Raw genomic sequence first — 23086 nt, forward strand, 5'->3', positions numbered from 1 at the left:
ACACAAGGACTGCAACTCCCATCACACACCTTTCAGATAATGCCAAGCTTAGCATAACGCACAGGAAGACTATCATCCAGTCTGCCTCCCATCATGCACTGGGCTCTGACAATAAAGGGCAACCAATCACGAACTAAAGATTCCAACTCCCACTATCCGTGTGTCTCGGCAGAGAGACAACTCCTATCATCCCTATCTCCGCTTGGACTTAAAACCAAAACCCCAACAATGACTACAAACCGGTAATCCTCACAGGAGAGCTTCCGGTCTGCGGCTTCACGGTGCGCAGGAAGTACTGCAAGGGATTGGAACGCAAAACCGGAAGTTAAATGGAACGCAAAGCCGGAAGTAGCGTATAACACAGAAAAAAACGCATCCTGAAGAAGCCTAAGGGAGTTTGTAAGTTGCAATTTACGTCCGGTGTTGGGGTTCACTTGGCAGCATGACCCCAGGAGCTGACACTCTCCCTGTAACCCCTGGCAGGTGTGTGTGCAGGTAAATGCTGGGGAGAGAGGCAGTCTGGGCCCAGTAGCTGACTCTCTCCCTGTAATCCCTGGCAGGTGTGTGTGCAAGTAAATGCCGGGGGAGGGGCAGTCTGGGCCCAGGAACTGACACTCTCCCTGTAACCCCTGGCAGGTCTGTGTGCAGGTAAATGTTGGGGGGAGGAGACCGTCCTATACAGTGCCCTTGTACCGGGTGATTATATTTTATTTATATAGCGCCAACAATCTATGCAACGCTTAATACAATAGATATATTCAAGGGGTCCGACAAGACGAGAATTGGCAGATTAAGACAAACCGATACATTAGGTTGAGAGAGGAGTGATGTGACGGCTGCTGCGCTCTCTTTGGGGTTTGTCTTTTTGCCGTCACGTTATTAGAATTTGTGGTACAGGGAGGCGTCTGAGTGCCAAACGCGGTGACCCAGGAAAGAGTCCGGTTTAGGACTGAACATGGACAAGGATCCGGTGGCTGAGAAGATCTTGAGCCTCACCCTGGAGATCATCTCCCTGCTGAGCGGAGAGGTGAGGGGTCGGTGTCTCTGGGGCCAGAACATGGATGTCGTTATGTCCACAAACTGCAGCTCAGATGTTTCTTTGCTCATCGATATTTCAATATCTTTCCCGATATACAGGATTATATGATTGTGAGGAAGCCCAGTGACTGCGTCCCACCCAGCGACGGCCCCCGTGTGTCAGACGGACCCCCCGGGACCCGGAGCCCCAGCCCGGTGCTTCCACCTCACTCGCTGACCCACGAGAGGAACCGCGAGCAGAAGATCCTGGAACTGACCAACAAGATGATGTCCCTGCTGACTGGAGAGGTGAGCGCTGCTGGGAACGGGACGTTATACAGTAACACCGAGGCGTGTGTCTGGATGGTGACGGCTCATTGTGTGTCTCAGGTTCCTGTAAGGCGTGATGATGTCACCGTCTATTTCTCCATGGAGGAGTGGGAGTATTTAGAAGGACACAAGGAGCTTTACAGGGACGTGATGATGGAGACCCACCAGCCCCGCGGCTCTCCGGGTAAGAGGTTTAATCCCTGCGGTCTGTGTGTAGATATTAAGGCATCTTCACTGTAACAAATAACATGTAAAATGTGAGGTCCGTATAATAAATACTCTTGAATAAGGCAGCCGGAGAGATCTGAAATCGACTTGTTTGGGAAAGCGGCTGCTTCACTTAATTTGATCATTTCTCTCCGACAGACGCATCCGAGGTCAGAGATCGAGCCCCTAATTCTCCGCTGGACTGTAAGACGTCTCATTTTATTAAGGAGGAATCCGCCTCATGTGAAGAGACAGACATTTGTGACGTGGCGGAGTCTCCACAGACAGAGCTCACATCGACTCGTAATGAGGACGGATCCCCCTCAGATGAAGACGGAAATGTCTCAGCCCCCGATACACACACAGAGCACGACGGGGGGGATAATACGTCTGTCCACGTAAAGGAGGAATCCGCTTCCAATGAAGATTATTGGATCCCAACCGAACACAAGGGATCTACTTCTACTGATAAAACCCAAACCAGTAACACACATTTTCAGTGTGAAACACCCCCCGATGAGGGTACATATAGCTGCCCCGAGTGTCAGGAACGGTTTACCAGTGACTCTGATCTTCTTCTACATCAGACCATCCATAATAGATCAGCGGTCTCCTCTCTGGACTGCGGGAAAAGTTCTAACTCTCAGCACGTTAGGGATCAGCGTATTCACACAGACGAGAGGCCTTATTCCTGTCCTGAGTGCGGGAAAAGCTTCAAACACAAGTCACATGTTGTACGGCACCAGCGAACTCATACGGGTGAAAAACCATTTCGGTGTTCCGAGTGCGGAGAATGTTTTAGCACTAACTGGCTGCTTGTTCAGCACTTTAGAAATCACACCGGTGAGAAGCCGTATTCCTGTCCCGAGTGTGGGAAACATTTTAAGAGGAGCTCTTACTGCACTCAACACCTCAGAATTCACTCCGGGGAGGAGCCTTTTTCGTGTTCTGAATGCGGGAAATGTTTCAAACATTACTCAAGTTTCACCCAGCACCGGCGGACTCACACGGGAGAAAAACCATTTCCATGTTCTGAGTGCGGGAAATGTTTTAGCAGTAAGGCTCACCTTACTCGACATCTCAGAATTCACACCGGGGAGAAGCCTTATTTCTGTTCTGAGTGTGGGAAACGTTTTAGGAGGAATTTCTACCTTGTTCAACATCTCAGAACTCACACAGGGGAGCAGCCTTTTTCATGTTCCATGTGCGGGAAACGTTTCAAACAAAGGTCACATCTGGTATCCCACCAGCGGACTCACGCGGGTGAAAACACATTTCCGTGAGTTTGGAAATGTGTGGGAAATGCTTAGTTATAAATTGTTTTTGTTTGTCTTATGACAATTTAGACATAATTAGTTCATTATGGAAATTACTAATTACTTTCTGAAGTCCTGTTCAATAAAAATGGGGGGTAATTACCTAAAAATGCCAATTTCTCTGATTTTGGTTGACAATGCAAAGGATGGCATTAAATCTCATAATGCTTCCCTTAAAGCGAAGCATCATGGTGGTCTTGACCTGTACACACATTACCAACATTTTCAGTTCAACCATTACCAAGACCTCTCTGATCTACTGCTAGAGACAGGCAACCAACTATACACCGGTCAGCCATAACAGCGTGAGCACTGACAGGGGAAGGGAAGAACACGGATAGTCTTGGTGTTGTGGCTCCTGTCGGGGGGGGGTATATTACGCAGAGAGTGAACATTTTGTACTCAAAGTTGATGTTAGAAGCAGGAAAAACGGGCAGCCTAAGGGTCTGAGCGGCTTTGACGAGGGCCACATTTTGATGGTGAGATCACTGGGTCAGAGCATCTCCAAAACTGCAGCTCTTGTGCAGTACCTATCAAAAGGGGTCCAAGGAAGGAAAAGCAGTGGACCGATGACAAATTGCTGAAAAAGTTAATGCTGGTTCTGATAGCAAGGTGTCAGAAGACACACAGTGCATCACAGTTTGTTGTGTACGGGGCTGCATAGCCGCAGACGAGTCAGGGTGCCCATGCTGGCCCCCCGTCTACTGTCGAAAGCATATACGTTGAGCCGTGAGCATGAGAAATGGACCATGGAGCAAGGTGGCCGGTCTGATGAATCACGTGGATGGCCGGGTATGTGGCTTACCTGGAGAACACATGGCACCAGGATGCACTATGGGAAGAAGGCAAGCCAGAGGAGGCAGTGTAAAAGTCTGGGTCCTGCCATTCATATGGATGGTACTTTCAGACGTACTGCCTACCTAAGCATTGTTGCAGCTCATGTACACCCTTTCATGGACAGGGTATACTCTGATGGAACCGGTCTCTTTCAGACCAAGGGCTAATGCGCCCTGCCACAAAGCAAAAATGGTTTGAGGAACACAACAAGTTCAAGGTGTTGGCTTCCAAATTCCCCAGAACTCAATCCAATCGAGCATCTGTGGGATGTGCTGGACACACATGTCGGATCCCCGACTTACAGGATCTGCAGCTAAAGTCTTGTGCCAGATACCACAGCCCACCTTCAGAGGTCTAGTGGAGTCAATGCCTTGACAAGTCAGGGCTGTTTTTGTGGCCAAAGGGGGACCTACACAATATTAGGCATAAAATGTTGCGGCTGATTGGTGTGTGTGTGTGCGTATAAATATATATATATACCCCAAAGAATCCGTGTTCTGCGTGTCTCAAAGCCATTGCTGGGTCAGAAGTCCCTAGAGATAGTTTATGTTATGGCTAACTTGAAATGCAAGCTACCTTCCAACAGCTTAGGGGGAGATTTCCTCATCCTCAGAGGGTCTAGAGCGGGACCTGGTTGCACACCTGTCAGTAGTGCGCACGGATGGGGGAGAGTCACGTTCCCAATAGCCTTCCACCTGTGAGCCTCATGGTGTCACACAGAGAACCTCTTGTCTATCCCCTGAACCTGTATTTCTCTCAGTTTCCGGGATTCAATGTCCTTACCTTCTGGAGAAGGTAAGATAACTGAATATTCCTATTTGTATCGTCACGGTAAGCTTCCAAGGCTGAGAACTCATGGGGGTAGATTTGAGGGAGGGGGGAACTAGTGTATTCCTGCCCAGTCTCTTCTTATGTCTAAGTAACCTTGTGCTGATTTGGGGGAGGGGGGCACAGGGTGACCAAGAAACCCCATCTGGTCTGCTGGGACCAGAATCCCATGAACTAGCTGGATATAGGGGGGGGGGGGGCTCTACAAGCCAGGAAATGCTTGATGCGCCTTACTGGGACCTAGCCCCACATTCATTGAACTGCACGGATGCTAGGAACTGAGGCGATGGCCGCCGACAATTGGAACAGCGTCGCAGGGCGCAGTTTCCCCTCGTCGCTCTTTTATGGTTACGTTAAGCTTGTGGTTGGCGACACTCATGGTGGTTACGGAGAGGGAGTTCGTTTGGGAACCCTGGTTTTATTACCAATCTTTATGACCGGGGACTACCGGCAGTGGCTATGGAACTAGAATCTTCCCGGGGGTTTTCCGACTGTCGCTCAGGGTCCCAACGTGAGATCACGGCTCTTTTTCGATCATAGTATCTTGGGACCCTGAGCTCTCCATTGGTACCCTGGGACTGTCGCCGCTCACTCGGGATCACCCCAAAATAGTGACTCTTTGTGGGGTAGGCATTGCTGGCCGTAGGAGCGCCAGGCTGGCGGTTGATGAGATTATACCCCTAATCCTATCATGTCCTGTGTATAAATACCGGTGCTGTCCTCAATAAAGAGAGTTCTGTTTTACCCCTACCCTAAGTCTTTGCTAGTGCTTGGGGGAATATGAAGGGTTAATCCCTTGAGCAATTAAGATTTCAGCGAGTGAGGTGGAGGCACCGGGCTGGGGCTAATGTTGGGTCGTATGTGGTCATTGGGCTTCCTCATTATCGTACAGTCCTACGAGAGATAGAGACACAAAAAAACCTCTGCTTTCCAGCTGCACACAGACCTGACAGAGGTTAAATGTAGAGTGTCAGCACCGGGGCCCAGACTGCCCCTCCCCTCAGCAATCCCTTAGAACAGAACCGAGGAATGGCACAGACGTAGAGAGGTTTTACAGCACAAGGCCGTTCTTAGAACCCATGTTAGAAAAATGCTTATGTTATCATAAATATTATTGCTGACAAAGACAGTAGAAAATGTCTAGTCTATGATATATCACGAGTTGCGCCAACATATCTACTAAGAGGCGTAACCTGCTTAAAAAGTAACCAATCAGAATGATGCATGCTATTAGAAGCAGATAAGAAGTATAAGAAGTTATATAAACCATGTAATCCAAATACGTAATCAGACAACGCTTCGACTTTTGTGTGTTGTGTGCCTTGTCTCGATTATGCGCATAATCTAAATAAAGAAAAAACTTTTTCTGAGGAGAATTCGACCATTAATTCAACCAACAACCCATAAATCAGATCATAATAAACTAATCTCTTCAAAGTATCTAACATCATCTCATCGCCCGGGATACATCTTGAGGATGCAGCCTCAGTTACTAATCGTTCCTCGCGGCGCTCTGCCACTCGCTCCTGTCCCCCTCACTCTGACCCGTGTCCTCCCACTGACTCCTCTCCCCCTCATCCACTGAACGCTCTTTTTTCTACATTAAACTAGTTTCTGCTCCTCTTTGTTCCTCTTGTCCGACTGCGTGTCCCCTCAATACCTTCTCATCTCCCAGGTCTCTCTCATCTACTCATCCATACAGTAGCTCATATCTTCAACCTCTCCCTCTGTACTGGATCCATCATATCATCCTTCAAGCTACCATCACTCCTATCCTGAAAAACCCGTCCTATCCGTCCAACTCCCGTCCCGTCTCTCCACTTCCTCTCACCTCCGAGCTTCTAGAAAGAATTGTTTGCATCCAACTAAGTTTCTGGACTCCAACTCCTTACTCGACCCTCTTCAATCCGGACTCCGCTCTCTGCGTTCTACCGAGACGCCCCTCACTAAAGTTACTAATGACCTCCTCGCTGCTAAATCCAAGGGCCACAACTCCCTGCTAACCCTACTGGAGCTCTCTGCTGCTTTCGGCCCCGTGGACCATCCTCTTCTCCTTCAAACTCTTTATGCTCTTGGTCTCTGTGACTCTGCTCTCTCCCGTTACCGAAGTGTCCATTTCTGGCGCCGAGGGCCGCAGACAGAGCGGGATTTTAGTGATTTCATTAAATGATAAGAAATATTTGGATGGCGCTGCCTGTGAATGATCTGCAATCCCCACAATCCCTATCTGTGCAGCTCAGGGCCTGGAGATGTCACATGACTGCTTTATAAAGAGAATTACGGGTGTAATAGAAGCATTGCTGCCACGACCACACGGGATTCTGGGTAGGCGCATGTGAATGAGGTTAACTATGATGACTTTTTGCCTCTATATCCACTTTATACACGGATCCCTTGGAAGTAATTGCCCGCTGTACAAGTCTGTAGATGAGTGTGTAATAATAACGCTTCTACTACCCCCTTCATTTTAAGAGGAAGGGGTTTCCATCACCTTTACCCACCATAACTTTGGTTAAAGAGAACTACAACTCCCATAATCCTCAGCACCCCATTAGAATCCACACACACCCAGCTTCTGCCTCATAACACACACAAGGACTGCAACTCCCATCACACACCTTTAAGATAATGCCAAGTTTAGCATGAAGCAAAGGAAGACTGCAATTCCCATCATGCACTGGGCTCTAGCAGCCATCAAGAACTTAAGATCCCAGCTCCCACTATCCGTGTGGCCGGGCAGAGAGACAACTCCCATCATCCATATCTCCGTTTGGGCTTAAACCCCAACAATGATTACAAATCGGTAATCCTCACAGGAAGTACTGCAGGGGCTTGGAACGCAAAACCGGAAGTTAAACCGAACGCAAAACCGGAAGTAACGCATTGCACAGAAGAAAGGCATCTTGAGGAAGCCTATGGGAGTTTGCAAGTCACATCCGGGATTTAAAGAGCAGCGTGAGCCCAGGAGCTGACATTCTCCTTACAACCGCTGGCAGGTCTGTGCAGGTAAATGCTGAGGGGAGGGACAGTCTGGGCCCAGGAGCTGACACTCACCCTGTAACTTCTGGCAGGTGTGTGTGCAGGTAAATGCTGGGGGGAGGGGCAGTCTGGGCCCAGGAGCTGACTCTCTCCCTGTAACCCCTGGCTGGTGTGTGTGCAGGTAAATGCTGGGGGAGGGGCAGTCTGGGCCCAGGAGCTGACTCTCTCCCTGTAACTTCTGGCAGGTCTGTGTGGATCAAAAGGCCTAACGAATATACCAATAAAAATAAGCATACAGAACATCCAAACCAGGGGCCCTCGGTTGGAGAGGAGCGCGTGCGTTTCAGTAATTACTGCTTGGATCGCTCGCGAGGGATTTAGTGGATGCAGCCGGTGGGGATTTATCAGGTTCGGTCGGAAGCCTGATTGTTTTGAGCTTTGACCCTCTCCTAATGCTTTCAAAAATGCTAAAAACAAATAAAACAAAAAGTATAACATTGGCCTACAAGTCAAAGGGCCAGGTCGGTTTCTGTCAGTGAAGGCTCTGCTGCAGAGACAATTATGATCAGTAAGGATGATCAGATTACTTCTGACCAGTAGGAGTTCTCGTTGTTATGACATTCTTGATGACTCCTCTTGAGTCATCCTTTCCTGCTTGCAATAAGGTTAGAAGCCCCATCGGTAAGCACGGCTCCCTCCGAGCCACCTCGGTGATCCGGAATGATCTCTGTTTAGCCGCGGTATGAGAGGAGCCCAAAGATGGAGAGGGACCTGTAGGCCTCAGGGATTTCCTCTCTATCTCTGGCTGCAGACACCGCGCAGCCATCCAGAGCGGAATCCAAACCACGACTGTCTTTTTTTGCTGTCACGTTATTAGAATTTGTGGTTCAGGGAGGCGTCTGAGTGCCAAACGCGGTGACCCAGGAAAGAGTCCGGTTTAGGACTGAACATGGACAAGGATCCGGTGGCTGAGAAGATCTTGAGCCTCACCCTGGAGATCATCTCCCTGCTGAGCGGAGAGGTGAGGGGCCGGTGTCTCTGGGGCCAGAACATGGATGGCGTTATGTCCACAAACTGCAGCTCAGATGTTTCTTTGCTCATCGATATTTCAATATCTTTCCCGATATACAGGATTATATGATTGTGAGGAAGCCCAGTGACTGCGTCCCACCCAACGACGGCCCCCGTGTGTCAGATGGACCCCCCGGGACCCGGAGCCCCAGCCCGGTGCTTCCACCTCACTCGCCGACCCACGAGAGGAACCGCGAGCAGAAGATCCTGGAACTGACCAACAAGATGATGTCCCTGCTGACTGGAGAGGTGAGCGCTGCTGGGAACGGGACGTTATACAGTAACACCGAGGCGTGTGTCTGGATGGTGACGGCTCATTGTGTGTCTCAGGTTCCTGTAAGGTGTGATGATGTCACCGTCTATTTCTCCATGGAGGAGTGGGAGTATTTAGAAGGACACAAGGAGCTTTACAGGGACGTGATGATGGAGACCCACCAGCCACACGGCTCTCCGGGTAAGAGGTGTAATCCCTGCGGTCTGTGTGTAGATATTAAGGCAGCTTCACTGTAACAAATAACATGTAAAATGTGAGGTCCGTATAATAAATACTCGGCGATAAGGCAGCCGGAGAGATCTCAGGAGCCGGAGCCGCTGTTACCTAACAACGTGTGAGAGTCACCTATTGACAGGTTGCTGGTATTTGCATTCCAACTTCCATAGGTGGCTTCGAGGATGGGGTGGACGGCTGCCTCGTTCCACACATACGTTTCAACCAGCTTTGACCCTCTCCTAATGCTTTCAAAAATGCTAAAAACAAATAAAACAAAAAGTATAACATTGGCCTACAAGTCAAAGGGCCAGGTCGGTTTCTGTCAGTGAAGGCTCTGCTGCAGAGACAATTATGATCAGTAAGGATGATCAGATTACTTCTGACCAGTAGGAGTTCTCGTTGTTATGACATTCTTGATGACTCCTCTCCTTCTTAGATGTCCTAGAGAGAGAAGTCATCCAAGGATAAGGTTGGGCTGAATGGGTCTTATCTGCCGTCACTTTCTATGATAATAATAAAAAAAAAAAAAAACCCAGACATTTTTAATTTAAAAATTACATTTTATTTTATTTAATACATGATTATTACTACCTGATCGCTTATCAGTGACACTTTAGGTCACTGGTTATTGCTTGGTCTCGCTGATCAATGTTAGGGGAGACAGTTTTTTTTATCGTAAAATATTTAATTTTTAACCTAATAAAATTATATTAGTAACACATAAAAGCGGTGATGGCCGCCGTTCTCTTCTAAGACAATCTGAAAATATTAGTATAACAGAGAAGCAGATTCTGCCAGACGGGGAGTGTTTAGAAATGGCGGCGTCTCCGCAGGTAGAAGACTTTTATCTGAAAGAGACTCTGAAATCTACTTGTTTGGGAAAGCGGCCGCTTCACTTAATTTGATCATTTCTCTCCGACAGACGCATCCGAGGTCAGAGATCGAGCCCCTAATTCTCCGCTGGACTGTAAGACGTCTCATTTTATTAAGGAGGAATCCGCCTCATGTGAAGAGACAGACATTTGTGACGCGGCGGAGTCTCCACAGACAGAGCTCACATCGACTCGTAATGAGGACGGATCCCCCTCAGATGAAGACGGAAATGTCTCAGCCCCCGATACACACACAGAGCACGACGGGGGGGATAATACGTCAGTCCACGTAAAGGAGGAATCCGCTTCCAATGAAGATTATTGGATCCCAACCGAACACAAGGGATCTACTTCTACTGATAAAACCCAAACCAGTAACACACATTTTCAGTGTGAAACACCCCCCGATGAGGGTACATATAGCTGCCCCGAGTGTCAGGAACGGTTTACCAGCGACTCTGATCTTCTTCTACATCAGACCATCCATGATAAATCGGCGGCCTCCTCTCTGGACTGCGGGAAAAGTTCTAACTCTGAAGGCATTGGTTATCGGCGTATTCACAAAGGTGGGAATCCTTATTCCTGTCCTGAATGCGGGAAACGTTTCAAACGCAAGTTCAATTGTGTACGCCACCAGCGGACTCATACGGGTGAAAAACCATTTCGGTGTTCCGAGTGCGGGAAAAGTTTCAACAGTGAATGGCAGCTTGTTCAGCATTTTAGAAATCACACCGGGGAGAAGCCTTATTCCTGTCCTGAGTGTGGGAGACTATTTAAGAGCAGCTCTCACCGCAATCAACATCTCAGAATTCACTCCGAACAGAAGCTTTTCCCGTGTTTAGAGTGCGGGAAACATTTTATCGGTAACTGGCAGCTTGTTCAGCACTTAGGGATTCACGACACAGAGAAGCCATATCCCTGTCCCGAGTGTGGGAAACGTTTTAAGAGGAGCTCTCACCTTGCTCAACATCTCAGAATTCACTCCAGGGAGAAGCCTTTGTCGTGTTCTGAATGCGGGAAATGTTTCAAACAATTTTCCGCTTTAACCTACCACCAGCGGATTCACACGGGAGAAAAACAGTTTCCATGTTCTGAGTGCGGGAGATATTTTCGCAGTAAGGCGCACCTTACTCAACATTTAGTCGTTCACACCGGGGAGAAGCGTTTTTCATGCTCCGAGTGCGGGAAGTCTTTCACGCGGCCTTCGGCTTTTGCTCTCCACCAGCGGACTCACACAGGAGAGAAACTATTTCCGTGTTCTGAGTGCGGGAAAAGTTTTTGCAGGAGCTTTCTCCTTGTTCAACATCTCAGAACTCACACTGGGGAGAAGCCTTATTCCTGTTCAGAGTGCGGGAAATGTTTTAAGGGGAACACTGACCTTCTTCGACATCTCAGAATTCACACCGGGGAGAAGCCTTATTCCTGTTCGGAGTGCGGGAAACGTTTCTCCAGGAACTCGCACCTTGTTCAACATCTCAGAATTCACACCGGGGAGAAGCCTTATTCCTGTTCAGAGTGCGGGAAACGTTTTAAGGGGAACACTGACCTTCTTCGACATCTCAGAATTCACACCGGGGAGAAGCCTTATTCCTGTTCAGAGTGCGGGAAACGTTTCAAACAAAAGTCAACTTTAGTAGCTCACCAGCGGACTCATACGGGTGAAAAACCATTTCCGTGAGTTTGGAAAAGTGTGGGAAATATTTAGTAGTAGCCAGAGAAGCGTTAAACGTCTCAGCATTGACTCTGGGGAGACTTTTTTCTCGTTCCAAGGAGATTTTTCACACAGTCCTCAGATTTTGCCGTCTGTCAGCGGACTCTCAGGAGAGAAACTATTGCTGTGTTCGGAGCGTGAGTAATGTGTTACCCGCAACTTTCACAATAACATTTCATACCTGAGAGAAGCCTTATTCCTGTTCCAAAGCCGGGAAATGTTCCACACAGTCCTCAAATTTTGCCGCCACAGGAAATAAACAGTTTCCGTGTTCTGCGTGGGGAAAATGCTTCACCTGTAACTCGAACCGCCTTAAACATCTCGGAATTCACGGCAGGGAGAAGCCGTACATGTGTTTGGACTGTGACAAAATGTTCTAACGCTAAAGCAAATCTCAGTAAGCACCGGAGCGCACACCGGTTACAAACTTTGTCTGTGTAATAAATTGTTTTGTTATTTAGCTTGTCTTATTACAATTTAGACATGTTTATTATGAAAATTAATAGTACTAATCATTCTAATGTCCTGTTCAATAAAAAAAAAAGGGGATAATTACCTAAAAATGTGCATTTCTCCGATTTTTGTGACAGCGCAAAGGATGGCATTAAACCTGATAACGTGTCCCTTAAAGGGAAGCATCATGGTCGTCATGACCAATACGAACATTACCAACATTTTCAATTCAACCGTTATGAAGACCTACTCCTCTGGTCTGCAGTGGTCAGTATTTATCAAAAGGGGTCCAAGGAAGGAAAAGCGGTGAACCGGTGACAAATTGCTGAAAATGTTAATGCTGGTTCTGATAGAAAGGTGTCAGAAGACACAGTTTATGTGGGACCGCAGGCCAGTCAGGGTGCTCATGCTGGCTCCTGTCTGCTGCTGAAAGCACCTACATTGGGCACGCAAGCATAAGAATTGGACCACGGTGCGATGGAAGAAGGTGGCCTAGTCTGATAAGTCACATTCACATCACGTGGATGGCTGGTAGTGTTACTTACCTGAATTACACATGGCACCAGGATGTACTATGGTAAGAAAGCAAGCCAGCTGAGGCAACGTTCTGCTGGGAACCTTGGGTCCTGCCATTTATGTGCATGTTACTTTGAGACATACTGCATGCCTAAGCATTGTTGCAGACCATGTACACTCTTTCATGGACAGGGTATTCTCTGATGGCATTGGCTTCTTTCAGCAGGATAATGCATGCTGCCACAAAGCAAAAATGGTTCAGGAATGGTATGAGGAACACAACAAGTTCAAGGTGGTGACTCGGCCTCCAAATTACTCATATCTTAATCCAATCGAGCATCTGTGGGGTGTGCTGGACAAATGTTAAGGCTAATGTAAATTAGCCTGTAGTTGTGGGAGGGGCTATGGTTACTTAACCAACGCCTCTCCTGCTCTAAACTACGTTTCAGCGTGTTCCTCTCGGTTCTCCTATCTGGACCCTCACTTCGGCGTTTTGTTGTGAGTCCAATTCTATCCGGTAGCTCCCTCTTGTTGCTTTTAATCAGTCTGATTCATGGTCTCACGGCATGGAGCGCTTTTCTGGTGGTTTTAGGGTTAATTCATTGTATGACTGTCCGGAGGGTACTTGGGCTTAGGCAGGCGAGTGGGCTACTTCATATGATCCTGCTGGGGTTTTTTTTACTGCCCGCAATGTCCCAGCTTGTCATTGTGTTATTGGGTGTGTTCTCACTATGTTGGTTTCTGTATACAGCAGGTTATGTTTCTGGAGGGTTCAGGCCAGGGTAACGTATGGTTATACGCAGGTAACTTGTTATATTTGGACCGTGTTCACGCAGTCATGTGGTCGTGTTTATGCATTTTACCTGCTGTAGGTGCTCAAGTTCGTTCGGCGATAAGTTCGGTGGCCTAGACATTTCCCAATCGCAGGCCAGTTTTCGGTTGTCGAAGCTTGGACTCCCCGGCGAATTCATAGGATAAGGTAACTGGTTGAGGACCCTATCCGGGGTAGTATGTTTCAGCAAGGTAGTTAGGAGGCATTAGAGAGTTCGTTTCGACACCGGTTAGGCAGCCTGCCTCGTGTACGTTAGCTATTGGCCCACCTCTCCCACCCCGAGGCAATTTCCCCTCCTCGCTTGGAGGTTACGTCACTCGAGCTAGTAATCCGTGCCTCACTGGTAGTTAGCTAGGCCGCCCCCTACGTTTCATCCCGCTCTATCACAGAGCTCGTTTAGCTAGTGGCTAGTTAGGTAGGTGCTTGGGCGTAGGGGTTCTAATAAGGCTCCTTCTCCTTATGTTCTTAGTATGTCGTTCCAATCCGACCAAGAGGACAGGCCCTCCATGCCTTGCTCACCTGCGCCAGGGTCAGACGTCGCCATCCCCCCTTCGCTCCGGGCATGGACAATTCCAAGATTAACGGCCGAATTAACTAGGAGAGGCATTCCGTTTTCGGCCTCCGCTAGGAAAGCGGAACTTTTCCGCTTACTATTTCCATCTCCCCAGTCTCCTGCTACTAGGTCCAGTCCGCGGCAGTCCACTTCCGTGGACCTGGCCCAAATGAGAGATATGCTTACCTCACTGGTAGCATCGGTCTCATCATTACATGAGAGACTAACCAATCTAGAGACCCAGCCGGCGGCTACCATCCCGCACCTCCTTCCCCCCGTTCAGGTCCTGCCTAGCCCGGGACCACCCCTTGCGGGGCCCGCAGGGTCAGGTATGTCATCTGGCGTTTCTCCTACAATTTCCCCTGCTCACTTTATCCAGGGTAATCTGAGGAAGGATATCCTGGAAGGGAAAGACGTTAACCTGGTCTCCCTTCTCCTAAGTTCCCATGACCTGGCGGAAAATAAAGCCTTCTCCTGTGGCGACATTTCTGTGGTGCTTAAAGCAAAAGACCCCAGGCTTCCAGAATTTGTCCTGGCCTTCAGCATGTATAGGGATGTCCTGTGTTCAGCCTTCCCGTCCAGAAGGGAGGAGCTGGATCAATATTTATATAAAGTGGTAGAATTGGGCTATAAGTATGGGGGTAGTGCCAGGGGCGTACCTAGAGTATTTGGCACCCGGGGCGGATCCTGTAAGTGGCACCCCCCCCCCAAAATGTAAAGACATCTACAAAATTATGTTGGCAAGAATATTTATTGCACCAATTTGTAAACTGTATGTCAACTGTAAACAACAAGAAATCTGAAAAAATAAATTAATAACTTATAAGTAAAATAAACATGTTTAAATAACATTTACTGAACATATAATGGTGCTTTCTTTAATAACCCTCCAAAAAAACCGGCGTCCACATTGCCCACATAGAACCTGACCAGCACCCAAATTACACACACATAGGACGTGCCATATTTGCCCCAAACAGCCCAGCATGAGTCAGCATTGTTCCCAAACAGCCGAGTGTACGCCATCTTTGTCCCATAAACATGCTACCTGTGCCATTTTTGTCCCATAAACACCCTGCTTATACCATCTTTGCCTTTTTGACAAATCAACTATACACCTATGATTAAAACAAACACTTTTACAGTCACTCACTAATTCACTTTCATTCACACAATAATTTATTCTTTCACACAAATTATTTACACAAATTCATTAATTCTCTCACTCATTCACACAATTCATCCACACATTAATCCATTCATTTTCGCTCTCTCATTCTGACTCTTTATTTCAATATTCTTGCTACCCTCCTTTCTCCCTATCTACCCATTCTCACCCCCTTCTGCCCTATCTAGCCCTTCTTACTCCCTTCTCCCTATCTACCCCCTATCCCCCCGTCTCACTCCCTTCTCCCTATCTACCCCCCCAACTATCTACCCTCTCCCCCCTTTGAAGTTCACTTACCTTTCAGGAGTCCTGGGGTGGGGGTGCAAGGCCTCTGTCTCCCAGCTCTGCCACTGTATGGAACAGCATGGTAAGTGTGGATTGGTAAGTGTTGTTTGGTAAATGTGTGAGAGTGATGGGAGTTATGATGTACTTTAGAGCATAATTATATAATGAAAAAGACATTGGAAATGGTACAGCATAACACCCATCACTCTCACACACTTACCAATACACACTTACCATTCCAGATGCCACACATACCAATCCACAGATTCCACACATACCAATCCACATTTACCAATCCACAGATTCCACACATACCAATCCACATTTACCAAGCCACATATTTCACACTTACCAATCCACACATACCAATCCACAGATTCCACACATACCAATCCACAGTTACCAATCCACAGATTCCACACATACCAATCCAGATTCCACACATACCAATCCAGATTTACCAATCCACAGATTCCACACTTACCAATCCACACATACCAATCCACAGATTCCACACATACCAATCCACATTTACCGATCCACAAATTTCACATTTACCAATCCACACAAACCAATCCACAGATTCCACACATACCAATCCACACTTACCAATCCACAGATTCCACACATACCAATCCACAGATTCCACACATACCAATCCACTCTCACTCTAACTGAATGATTTCCTACCTTTCCTCTTTTCTTCTTACAGCAGTCAGCTCCTTTTCTTTCTCTTCGCTCCTCTTCTTCTGTCTTCTTCCTGGTTCAGAGGGCACGGACGGCGGTGGGCGCGGCTTCAGTGTTGTGCGCCGGGATTTGGCAACAAACCCCGGCGCACAGCAGCATTTGCCGCGCAGATCGCGAGGGAGCGGTATCGGAGGTCTTTAACAGACCTCCGGCTCCCTTGAGTGATTTTAAAATCACTCAAGGGAGCCGGAGGTCTGTTAAAGACCTCCGATACCGCTCCCTTGCGAGCCTTCTCGGCAGGGGGGTGCCAACTTGCCGGCACCCGGCACCCCTCCAGAGACGGACAGCAATGTCCGCCGCTGGAGGGGTGCCGGGTGCCGGCAAGTTGGCACCCCCCTGATGAGCGACACCCGGTGCGGACCGCCCCCCCCGCCCCCCGCTAGGTACGCTACTGGGTAGTGCGTTTTACGATTACCACAGGTCATTTTCCGCCAAAGCAGCTGCAGCACTTGCCCAATTTAACTATGCGACTGACTGGAGTAGAGTAGACACGGAATTGTTTTGCAGGCATTTCGCGGGTCTCAAAACCCCGGCGTGTCAGCATTGCCAGTCCACAGCCCATGCAGCTAACCTTTGTCCGGTTATCGACAACCCCCCTTCCACCAGCTCGGCTGCTTTGTCCACCCCCTTTCGTCCTAGTCAACTACTTTCCAAACCCCATGATAAGTTGGGTAGACCGATCTCATTTCTAGGCAGATCACAGATCTGCAACAATTTCAACGCTAACGGTTGCCATTTTAGCCAGTGCAAGCTTCTCCACATATGCATTAAATGTCACAGGGCCCACCCCCAGACCATGTGTCCGGGGACTTTGTTCCCTAAGCAATGACTATCCCCGATTAATGTAGAGGGCCTTTTGGGTAAGTTACAGGTCCACCCCTCCCCAGATTTGGTAAACTTTCTGGTCCAAGGTTTGGCTTTTGGTTTCCATACGGGTGTAGTAGCCATGCCCCAGGAGTCTTGGGAATGCCCGAACCTCAGGTCAGCCTTATCGGACCCGGATGCGGTGGATTTACTACTATCCCAAGAACTGGCAAAAGGTTTTATCATAGGCCCCCTTCATTCCCCTCCCTTTCCGGTTTGGAGGGTTAGCCCTCTGGTTATTGCGGTTAGCAAGTTCTCCAATAAAAAGAGACTCATTATGGATTTGTCTGCCCCTTATTCCTCGGCGTGCCCTAGCATTAATTCCCTCATTCCGGCTGAGGAGTTCTCGCTAAAATACGCCTCCGTCGACAACGCCATTCAGGCTATAGTCAACGCAGGGAAGGGCGCTTGGTTATCCAAGGCGGATATTACGGATGCTTTCAAACTATTACCGATTCATCCTGATTTGTGGCATCTTCATGGGATTAAATGGAGGGGGGTTTACTATTTTGCTACCAGATTAGTTTTTGGTTCCAGAAGTAGCCCTAAGCTTTTTGACACCTTAGCTGAGACGTTGACTTGGCTCCTCCTGAATGTTTCCCGGTGCCCGGTAGTGATCCACTACTTGGATGATTTCTTGTTGGTGGAGGCCCCCAACGCTTCCCCGTGCAGTCTACGGAAGCTATTAGAATTGTTCGATGAGCTCCACGTCCCGGTAGCCCAACATAAATCGGCAGGTCCGGTTACCACTTTGGAATTCCTGGGGATAGTGCTAGATTCTAATAAGATGGAGGCCAGTCTGCCTATCATAAAACTTCAGAGAATTCAGGATATAATCCAGAGTTTCATGAGATCTGAAACCTGTTCCAAACTGCAATTGCAATCCCTTTTAGGCCATCTTAATTTTGCAATGCGGATTATTCCCCAAGGCAGGTCTTTCATTTCCCATCTCCTGTCTCTGCTGTCGGAGTCCCATGCGTCCGAGGAGGCAGTGGTCATAGATCAGTCCGCTAGGTCTGACTTGCGTATGTGGGCCAGGTTCCTGAAGACATGGAACGGACGTTCCATGTTTATTTCCCGACCCAGTCTGTCTTCCCCTAGGGTTTTTACGGATGCTACGCCGTCCCTTGGGTTTTCGGCTATTTTCCAGGATCTGTGGTTAGCAGAAAGGTGGCCGTCACAGATGCTTGAGATTCCCCGCTTTCGCAATACCTCGGCCCTATTCGAAATTTATCCTATTGTGGTTGCAGCGACAGTATGGGGCAACAGGTGGACAGGTGATACAGTCACCTTTTTTACTGATAATATGGCCACAGTGGAGATCGTAAATAAGGGTAGGTCGTCCTCATTTCACATTATGGGGTTGATGCGTAAACTCACGTGGCTATCATTATATCATAAATTTTTTATTAAATGTTCACATGTACCGGGAGAACAGAATATAGCAGCTGACGCATTATCTCGTTTCAACTTCCAGAGGTTTTTCGAGGTCCTACCCTCAGCGGCAGCAGCACCGACGACTGCGCCGCTTTTCGATGAACTCGTTCTAGTATAGAGATGCATCTGAACACAGCTCGCCATATTATCTCAAGAGCATTGTCAAAAAATACCAGAAAGGCATACGATAGAGCTTGGTCCCTATTTTGCAGATTTGTGGCAGCATCGGCCCCCATGGACACATATTCAGTTGCCACCCTCCTGGCCTTCACAGCATACTGTCATTCGAGCTTAAACCTCTCATACGGTTCAATTAAGCTTTATTTAACGGGAGTACAGCATCACATACCTTTAATCTTTCCGAACAATCCCTCACTGATTGCTTCACACCCGGTCAAGACATTACTGAGAGGTCTGAAAAAAACCAAGCCAGTTAAAACCCCCAGTCGTTTGCCGATTGATGGGGAAGTTTTCAAAGCCTTGATAAACTGTCTAGATTCTCACCCATTTTCTCCAGCCACTTGTGTTGTGCTTAAAGCCGCCATGTTTCTAGCTTTTTATGGTTTTATGCGCCCTGGGGAACTGGCCACAACACCTTATGCGACATCGTTTCTGAAGGTCTCTGATTTGCGTCCTGTTGCTGATTATTTTGTTCTATCCCTCGGGCATACAAAAACCAATCAGTCCGGGCCGAGTACTCAAATCACGTTCTTTCCAACAAATTCTGCTTGGTGCCCAGTTGCAGTCCTGTGTGCCCCTTTTGGTGTTTTTGTCTGGGAAACCGGGTAACAGTCCTGTTTTGCCCTTTCCCAGGGAGCCATTGTCATCTGTTACATTTGTCAGATATGTGAGGTTACTACTGGCAAGGGTGGGCCTCAATCCACTGGCATATTCGGGGCACTCTTTTCGTATCGGGGCGGCCTCAGCAGCATCTAAAAACAAGGTGCCAGCCCATGTGATTAAAAAGCTAGGCAGGTGGAACTCCTCCTGTTTCTCTCTGTATATCCCTCAACCAACGGCAGAGATGCGTAAAGCCTTCGCGTCACTAGTTCTATAAGCTTGTTATGGTTTTCATGTTATGTTTTGTTTAGCAATAAAGTTATGGTTTTCTAACTTTGTGTCTTCTTCTTTTGCCCTCTATAGGCCTACCTGGTACGTCGGTCATGGCACACCTCAGACCGAATAGACCCTCTCTTGGTCTTTGCGTCTCCATTTCACTAATCCTATGCGGTTGCCCCTAACACAAATGTTAAGGCTAATGTAAATTAGCCTGTAGTTGTGGGAGGGGCTATGGTTACTTAACCAACGCCTCTCCTGCTCTAAACTACGTTTCAGCGTCTGACGTTGCCCACCCTTACCCCCCCTCGCTATTCATTTCCTTCCTTTTATTTCCTCTTTTTCTCCTCTATCCTTTCTTTCATCTCTTTTACAGGGTGGCCCTCTATAGGCCTACCTGGTACGTCGGTCATGGCACACCTCAGACCGAATAGACCCTCTCTTGGTCTTTGCGTCTCCATTTCACTAATCCTATGCGGTTGCCCCTAACACAAACAATTCTGATCCGCAACTTACAGGACTTATGGATCTGCAGCTAAAGTCTTGGTGCCAGTTGCCACACAATGTTTGGCAAACAGTGTTATGGCTGATCAGTGTGTGTGTATAGATAATCTTCTCAGCCACACGTAAGACCAGCGTAAGAGGACATTTTTCTGCTATCCCGTCATAAAAGTCACAAAGCCATTTCTTCCCTGCCATCCCTGTTGTCACATGATGTGAGAGACTCCTTAAGAGAACTCTGTCCCTCAGTTTGTTGTTTTTCTTGACCCCAGGTCGGGTCTATATGGAGTTCCTAAGCCCTCTAGGTTAAAGGTAGCATGGGCCAGAAATCTTACCTCCATTTGGATGCCCCCATGCACTGCGGGTTCGGTAGTCAACCGGAGGTTTATCAGGACAGCCTGCAGGTTCTATGAATCAGCGCTCGAGGACAAGATGGCGGCTGAACTTCGGGTGTGATGCGCTTACAGTGTTATGAAACGCTATATCACCAACCAATTTTAAAATAAACAAGGCGGAAGCGGTTATGACACCATTGTGATTTTTTCATACTATTTACCCGGGGAATTACAGGCTCATATGCCAACCTTGTTACAGATGGCTCAAGATAAGGTATTTAAAGCCCCAGGTCTCATCTGGTACATGTGTGTACTGTGCAGGTCAGTGACCATGTCTGCTCCTGATTTTCCTAAATACCAGAGAAAGAAAAGCCTAAGGAGGTTTCAGCTAAGACTAAATGCCTATTGTGTGCAGCTTGCAATAAACCTTTGCAAAGTACCCTAAAGAAGCTGCACTGCGCCCATCTCCCACAGTCTCGCAATGCTCTAACACTTTACTACGGCGTTGCCGACCAGATGAGGTGTCTCTCCTTCCCTGGGTTTGGGGCTAATTTTCAAATGTGGCGTTAGTGTCTCAGAATCAACTAGTACAAAAACAACTAACCTAACAGTTCAGTAAATATATCTAGGGGTTAAGTTAGGGAATAGCATATACAGTAGCGCCAGGGTCCTGCAAGTGGATTGTGAAACAATTAGATACAGTTAGATGTTACAGTTATGTATAGCGTGAGTGATAGTGGTGGTGATCAGATTAGGTCAGTGGATATTGATCGTGAGACTGATCAATGATAAGTCACCTAAAGGGTTATTAATCAGTGATCACATAGCATTTTATTAGGTTAAAAAATATAAATATTGTACAATAAAGAAAAATTGTATCAGCTCAATATCAGTGGCCTAAACTTGTCACAAGTGATCAGCGAGCTCAAGCAATAATCAGTGACCTAAAGCGATCAGGTAGGTAAAATAATGTATTAAATAAAACATTCAAATGTTTATTTTCATTAATAATTTGTAATGTGTAATGTAATTTTTACCTTGGATAAACCCTCTTTCTCTCTAGGGCAGCTTTCACTAATGAGGGAGGGGTGTGTCATCAAGAGGTTGTTATTAGGGATGCACCGATATATCGGTGGACGAAATATAATGGCCGAAAAGGGCATTATCGGCAAAATGCCGAAAAAACCAGGCTGTTTACTTGTGGGAGCAGCGTCTCTTGTACCGGCCAGGAGAACAGGAACCCAGCAGAGTGACGTGAATGAACGTCACATGACTGCTCCCTTCCTTCTTCCCCTGGGGGCGGGACAAGAGAAGTTGCTCGCACAGCCGGGCCCCTGCAGTAGTCTGCGAGTGAGAGATCTGCAGTTCAGGTTAGGGGGTGGGGAGGGTGTATGAGCAAGTATGCGTGCTTAAGGGAATGAATGAGTGAATTAATGTTTCTGAATGAGCGTGTGTGTGTGATAGCATGGCTGTGTAAGTGTGTGGGGGGAGAAACATGGCATAGGGGGGCTCTAATCACACACCTATCATGCCCAGGTTATAGCATGTACTGGCTGCCTGGGAATGATAGGAGTGTAATTGCTGTTAGCAATTATATATATGATATATATGATTTTTTGGTCCAATTTTGGTATGTTAAACACACTTTTATTAAAAGTAACACATCAAAATTGGTCCTCCTCATCCAATTGTTACAAACGTAATGAACAAACTGGGTGTTAAAAAAAAAACCAGCAGTGTCATTGTACTCAACACTTGTCTCTATCACAATGGCATTTCTCTAATTGCCTTATTATTTTACTGACATAATATTTTATAAAAATATTTTAAAAGGTACAAGAAACCAAACACAATATTTCTAAAAAAGTTTTACTAGTAAATATTCAAATGTAAACTATTTTTTCATATTTAATAAAAGCCATGATTGAGAAAATTGCATTTCATGTTTTTATTTCCTTTTATTTGCCACCCTGTCTCCCAGTTATGCCTTATACCCCCTTTATATGCCACTGTGCCTCCGATATGCCTTTTATCTCCTATATACTACTGTGCCCCCTGATATGCCTTATATCTCCCTATATGCCACTCTGCACCCCTGATATTCCTCAAACCCCCTGATGGAGCACCGGCCACTCTGCCCCCTCATTCTCAGTGGTGTCTAGCGGGGGCAGTCTGTGAACCTCCGCTGCTGACCAGCACTTTTGCTAGAGCTTCGATGAGTGAGCCCCCAAAGATCACGTGATGCCGATGCTTCACCAGCTGCCAAAGAGGAGGATCCTCCGCAGTGCTGAAGGGGACTTGGATCCTCCTGTCTGACAGCCGATGAACGTCTGCGCGCTTCTATGATGGAGCACTGGAAGGTCACGTCATGCCGTCGCTCCGTCACAGAAGCCCCAGCGGAAGTGCAGGGCAGAAGCAGATGTTTCTGCGTGCATCGCACAGATACCCCCCACTGCAAGAGAGGAGGATCCGGGTCCCCTGCGATCTGGATCCTAGTGATCAGATCATAATAAACTAATCTCTTCAAAGTATCTAACATCATCTCATCACCCGGGATACATCTTGAGGATGCAGCCTCAGTTACTAATCGTTCCTCGCGGCGCTCTGCCACTCGCTCCTGTCCCCCTCACTCTGACCCGTGCCCTCCCACTGACTCCTCTCCCCCTCACTCTTGCTTTTCC

General features: G+C 47.6%; 1 protein-coding gene across 1 annotated transcript; it reads left to right on the top strand.

Moving 5' to 3' along the window:
• Positions 1–1302: 1302 nt before the first annotated feature.
• LOC128468438 (zinc finger protein 420-like) lies at positions 1303–11639 on the top strand. Its single transcript, XM_053450166.1, has 7 exons — positions 1303–1326; positions 1408–1531; positions 1714–2836; positions 8439–8535; positions 8646–8834; positions 8916–9039; positions 9998–11639. The coding sequence occupies exons 1-7, from the start codon at positions 1303–1305 to the stop codon at positions 11623–11625; spliced, it is 3309 nt and encodes a 1102-aa protein (XP_053306141.1). The 3' UTR covers positions 11626–11639.
• The last annotated feature ends 11447 nt before the right edge of the window (positions 11640–23086 follow it).

The sequence above is a fragment of the Spea bombifrons genome, chromosome 11, assembly GCF_027358695.1.
Source record: "Spea bombifrons isolate aSpeBom1 chromosome 11, aSpeBom1.2.pri, whole genome shotgun sequence".
Classification (NCBI taxonomy): Eukaryota; Metazoa; Chordata; class Amphibia; order Anura; family Pelobatidae; genus Spea; species Spea bombifrons.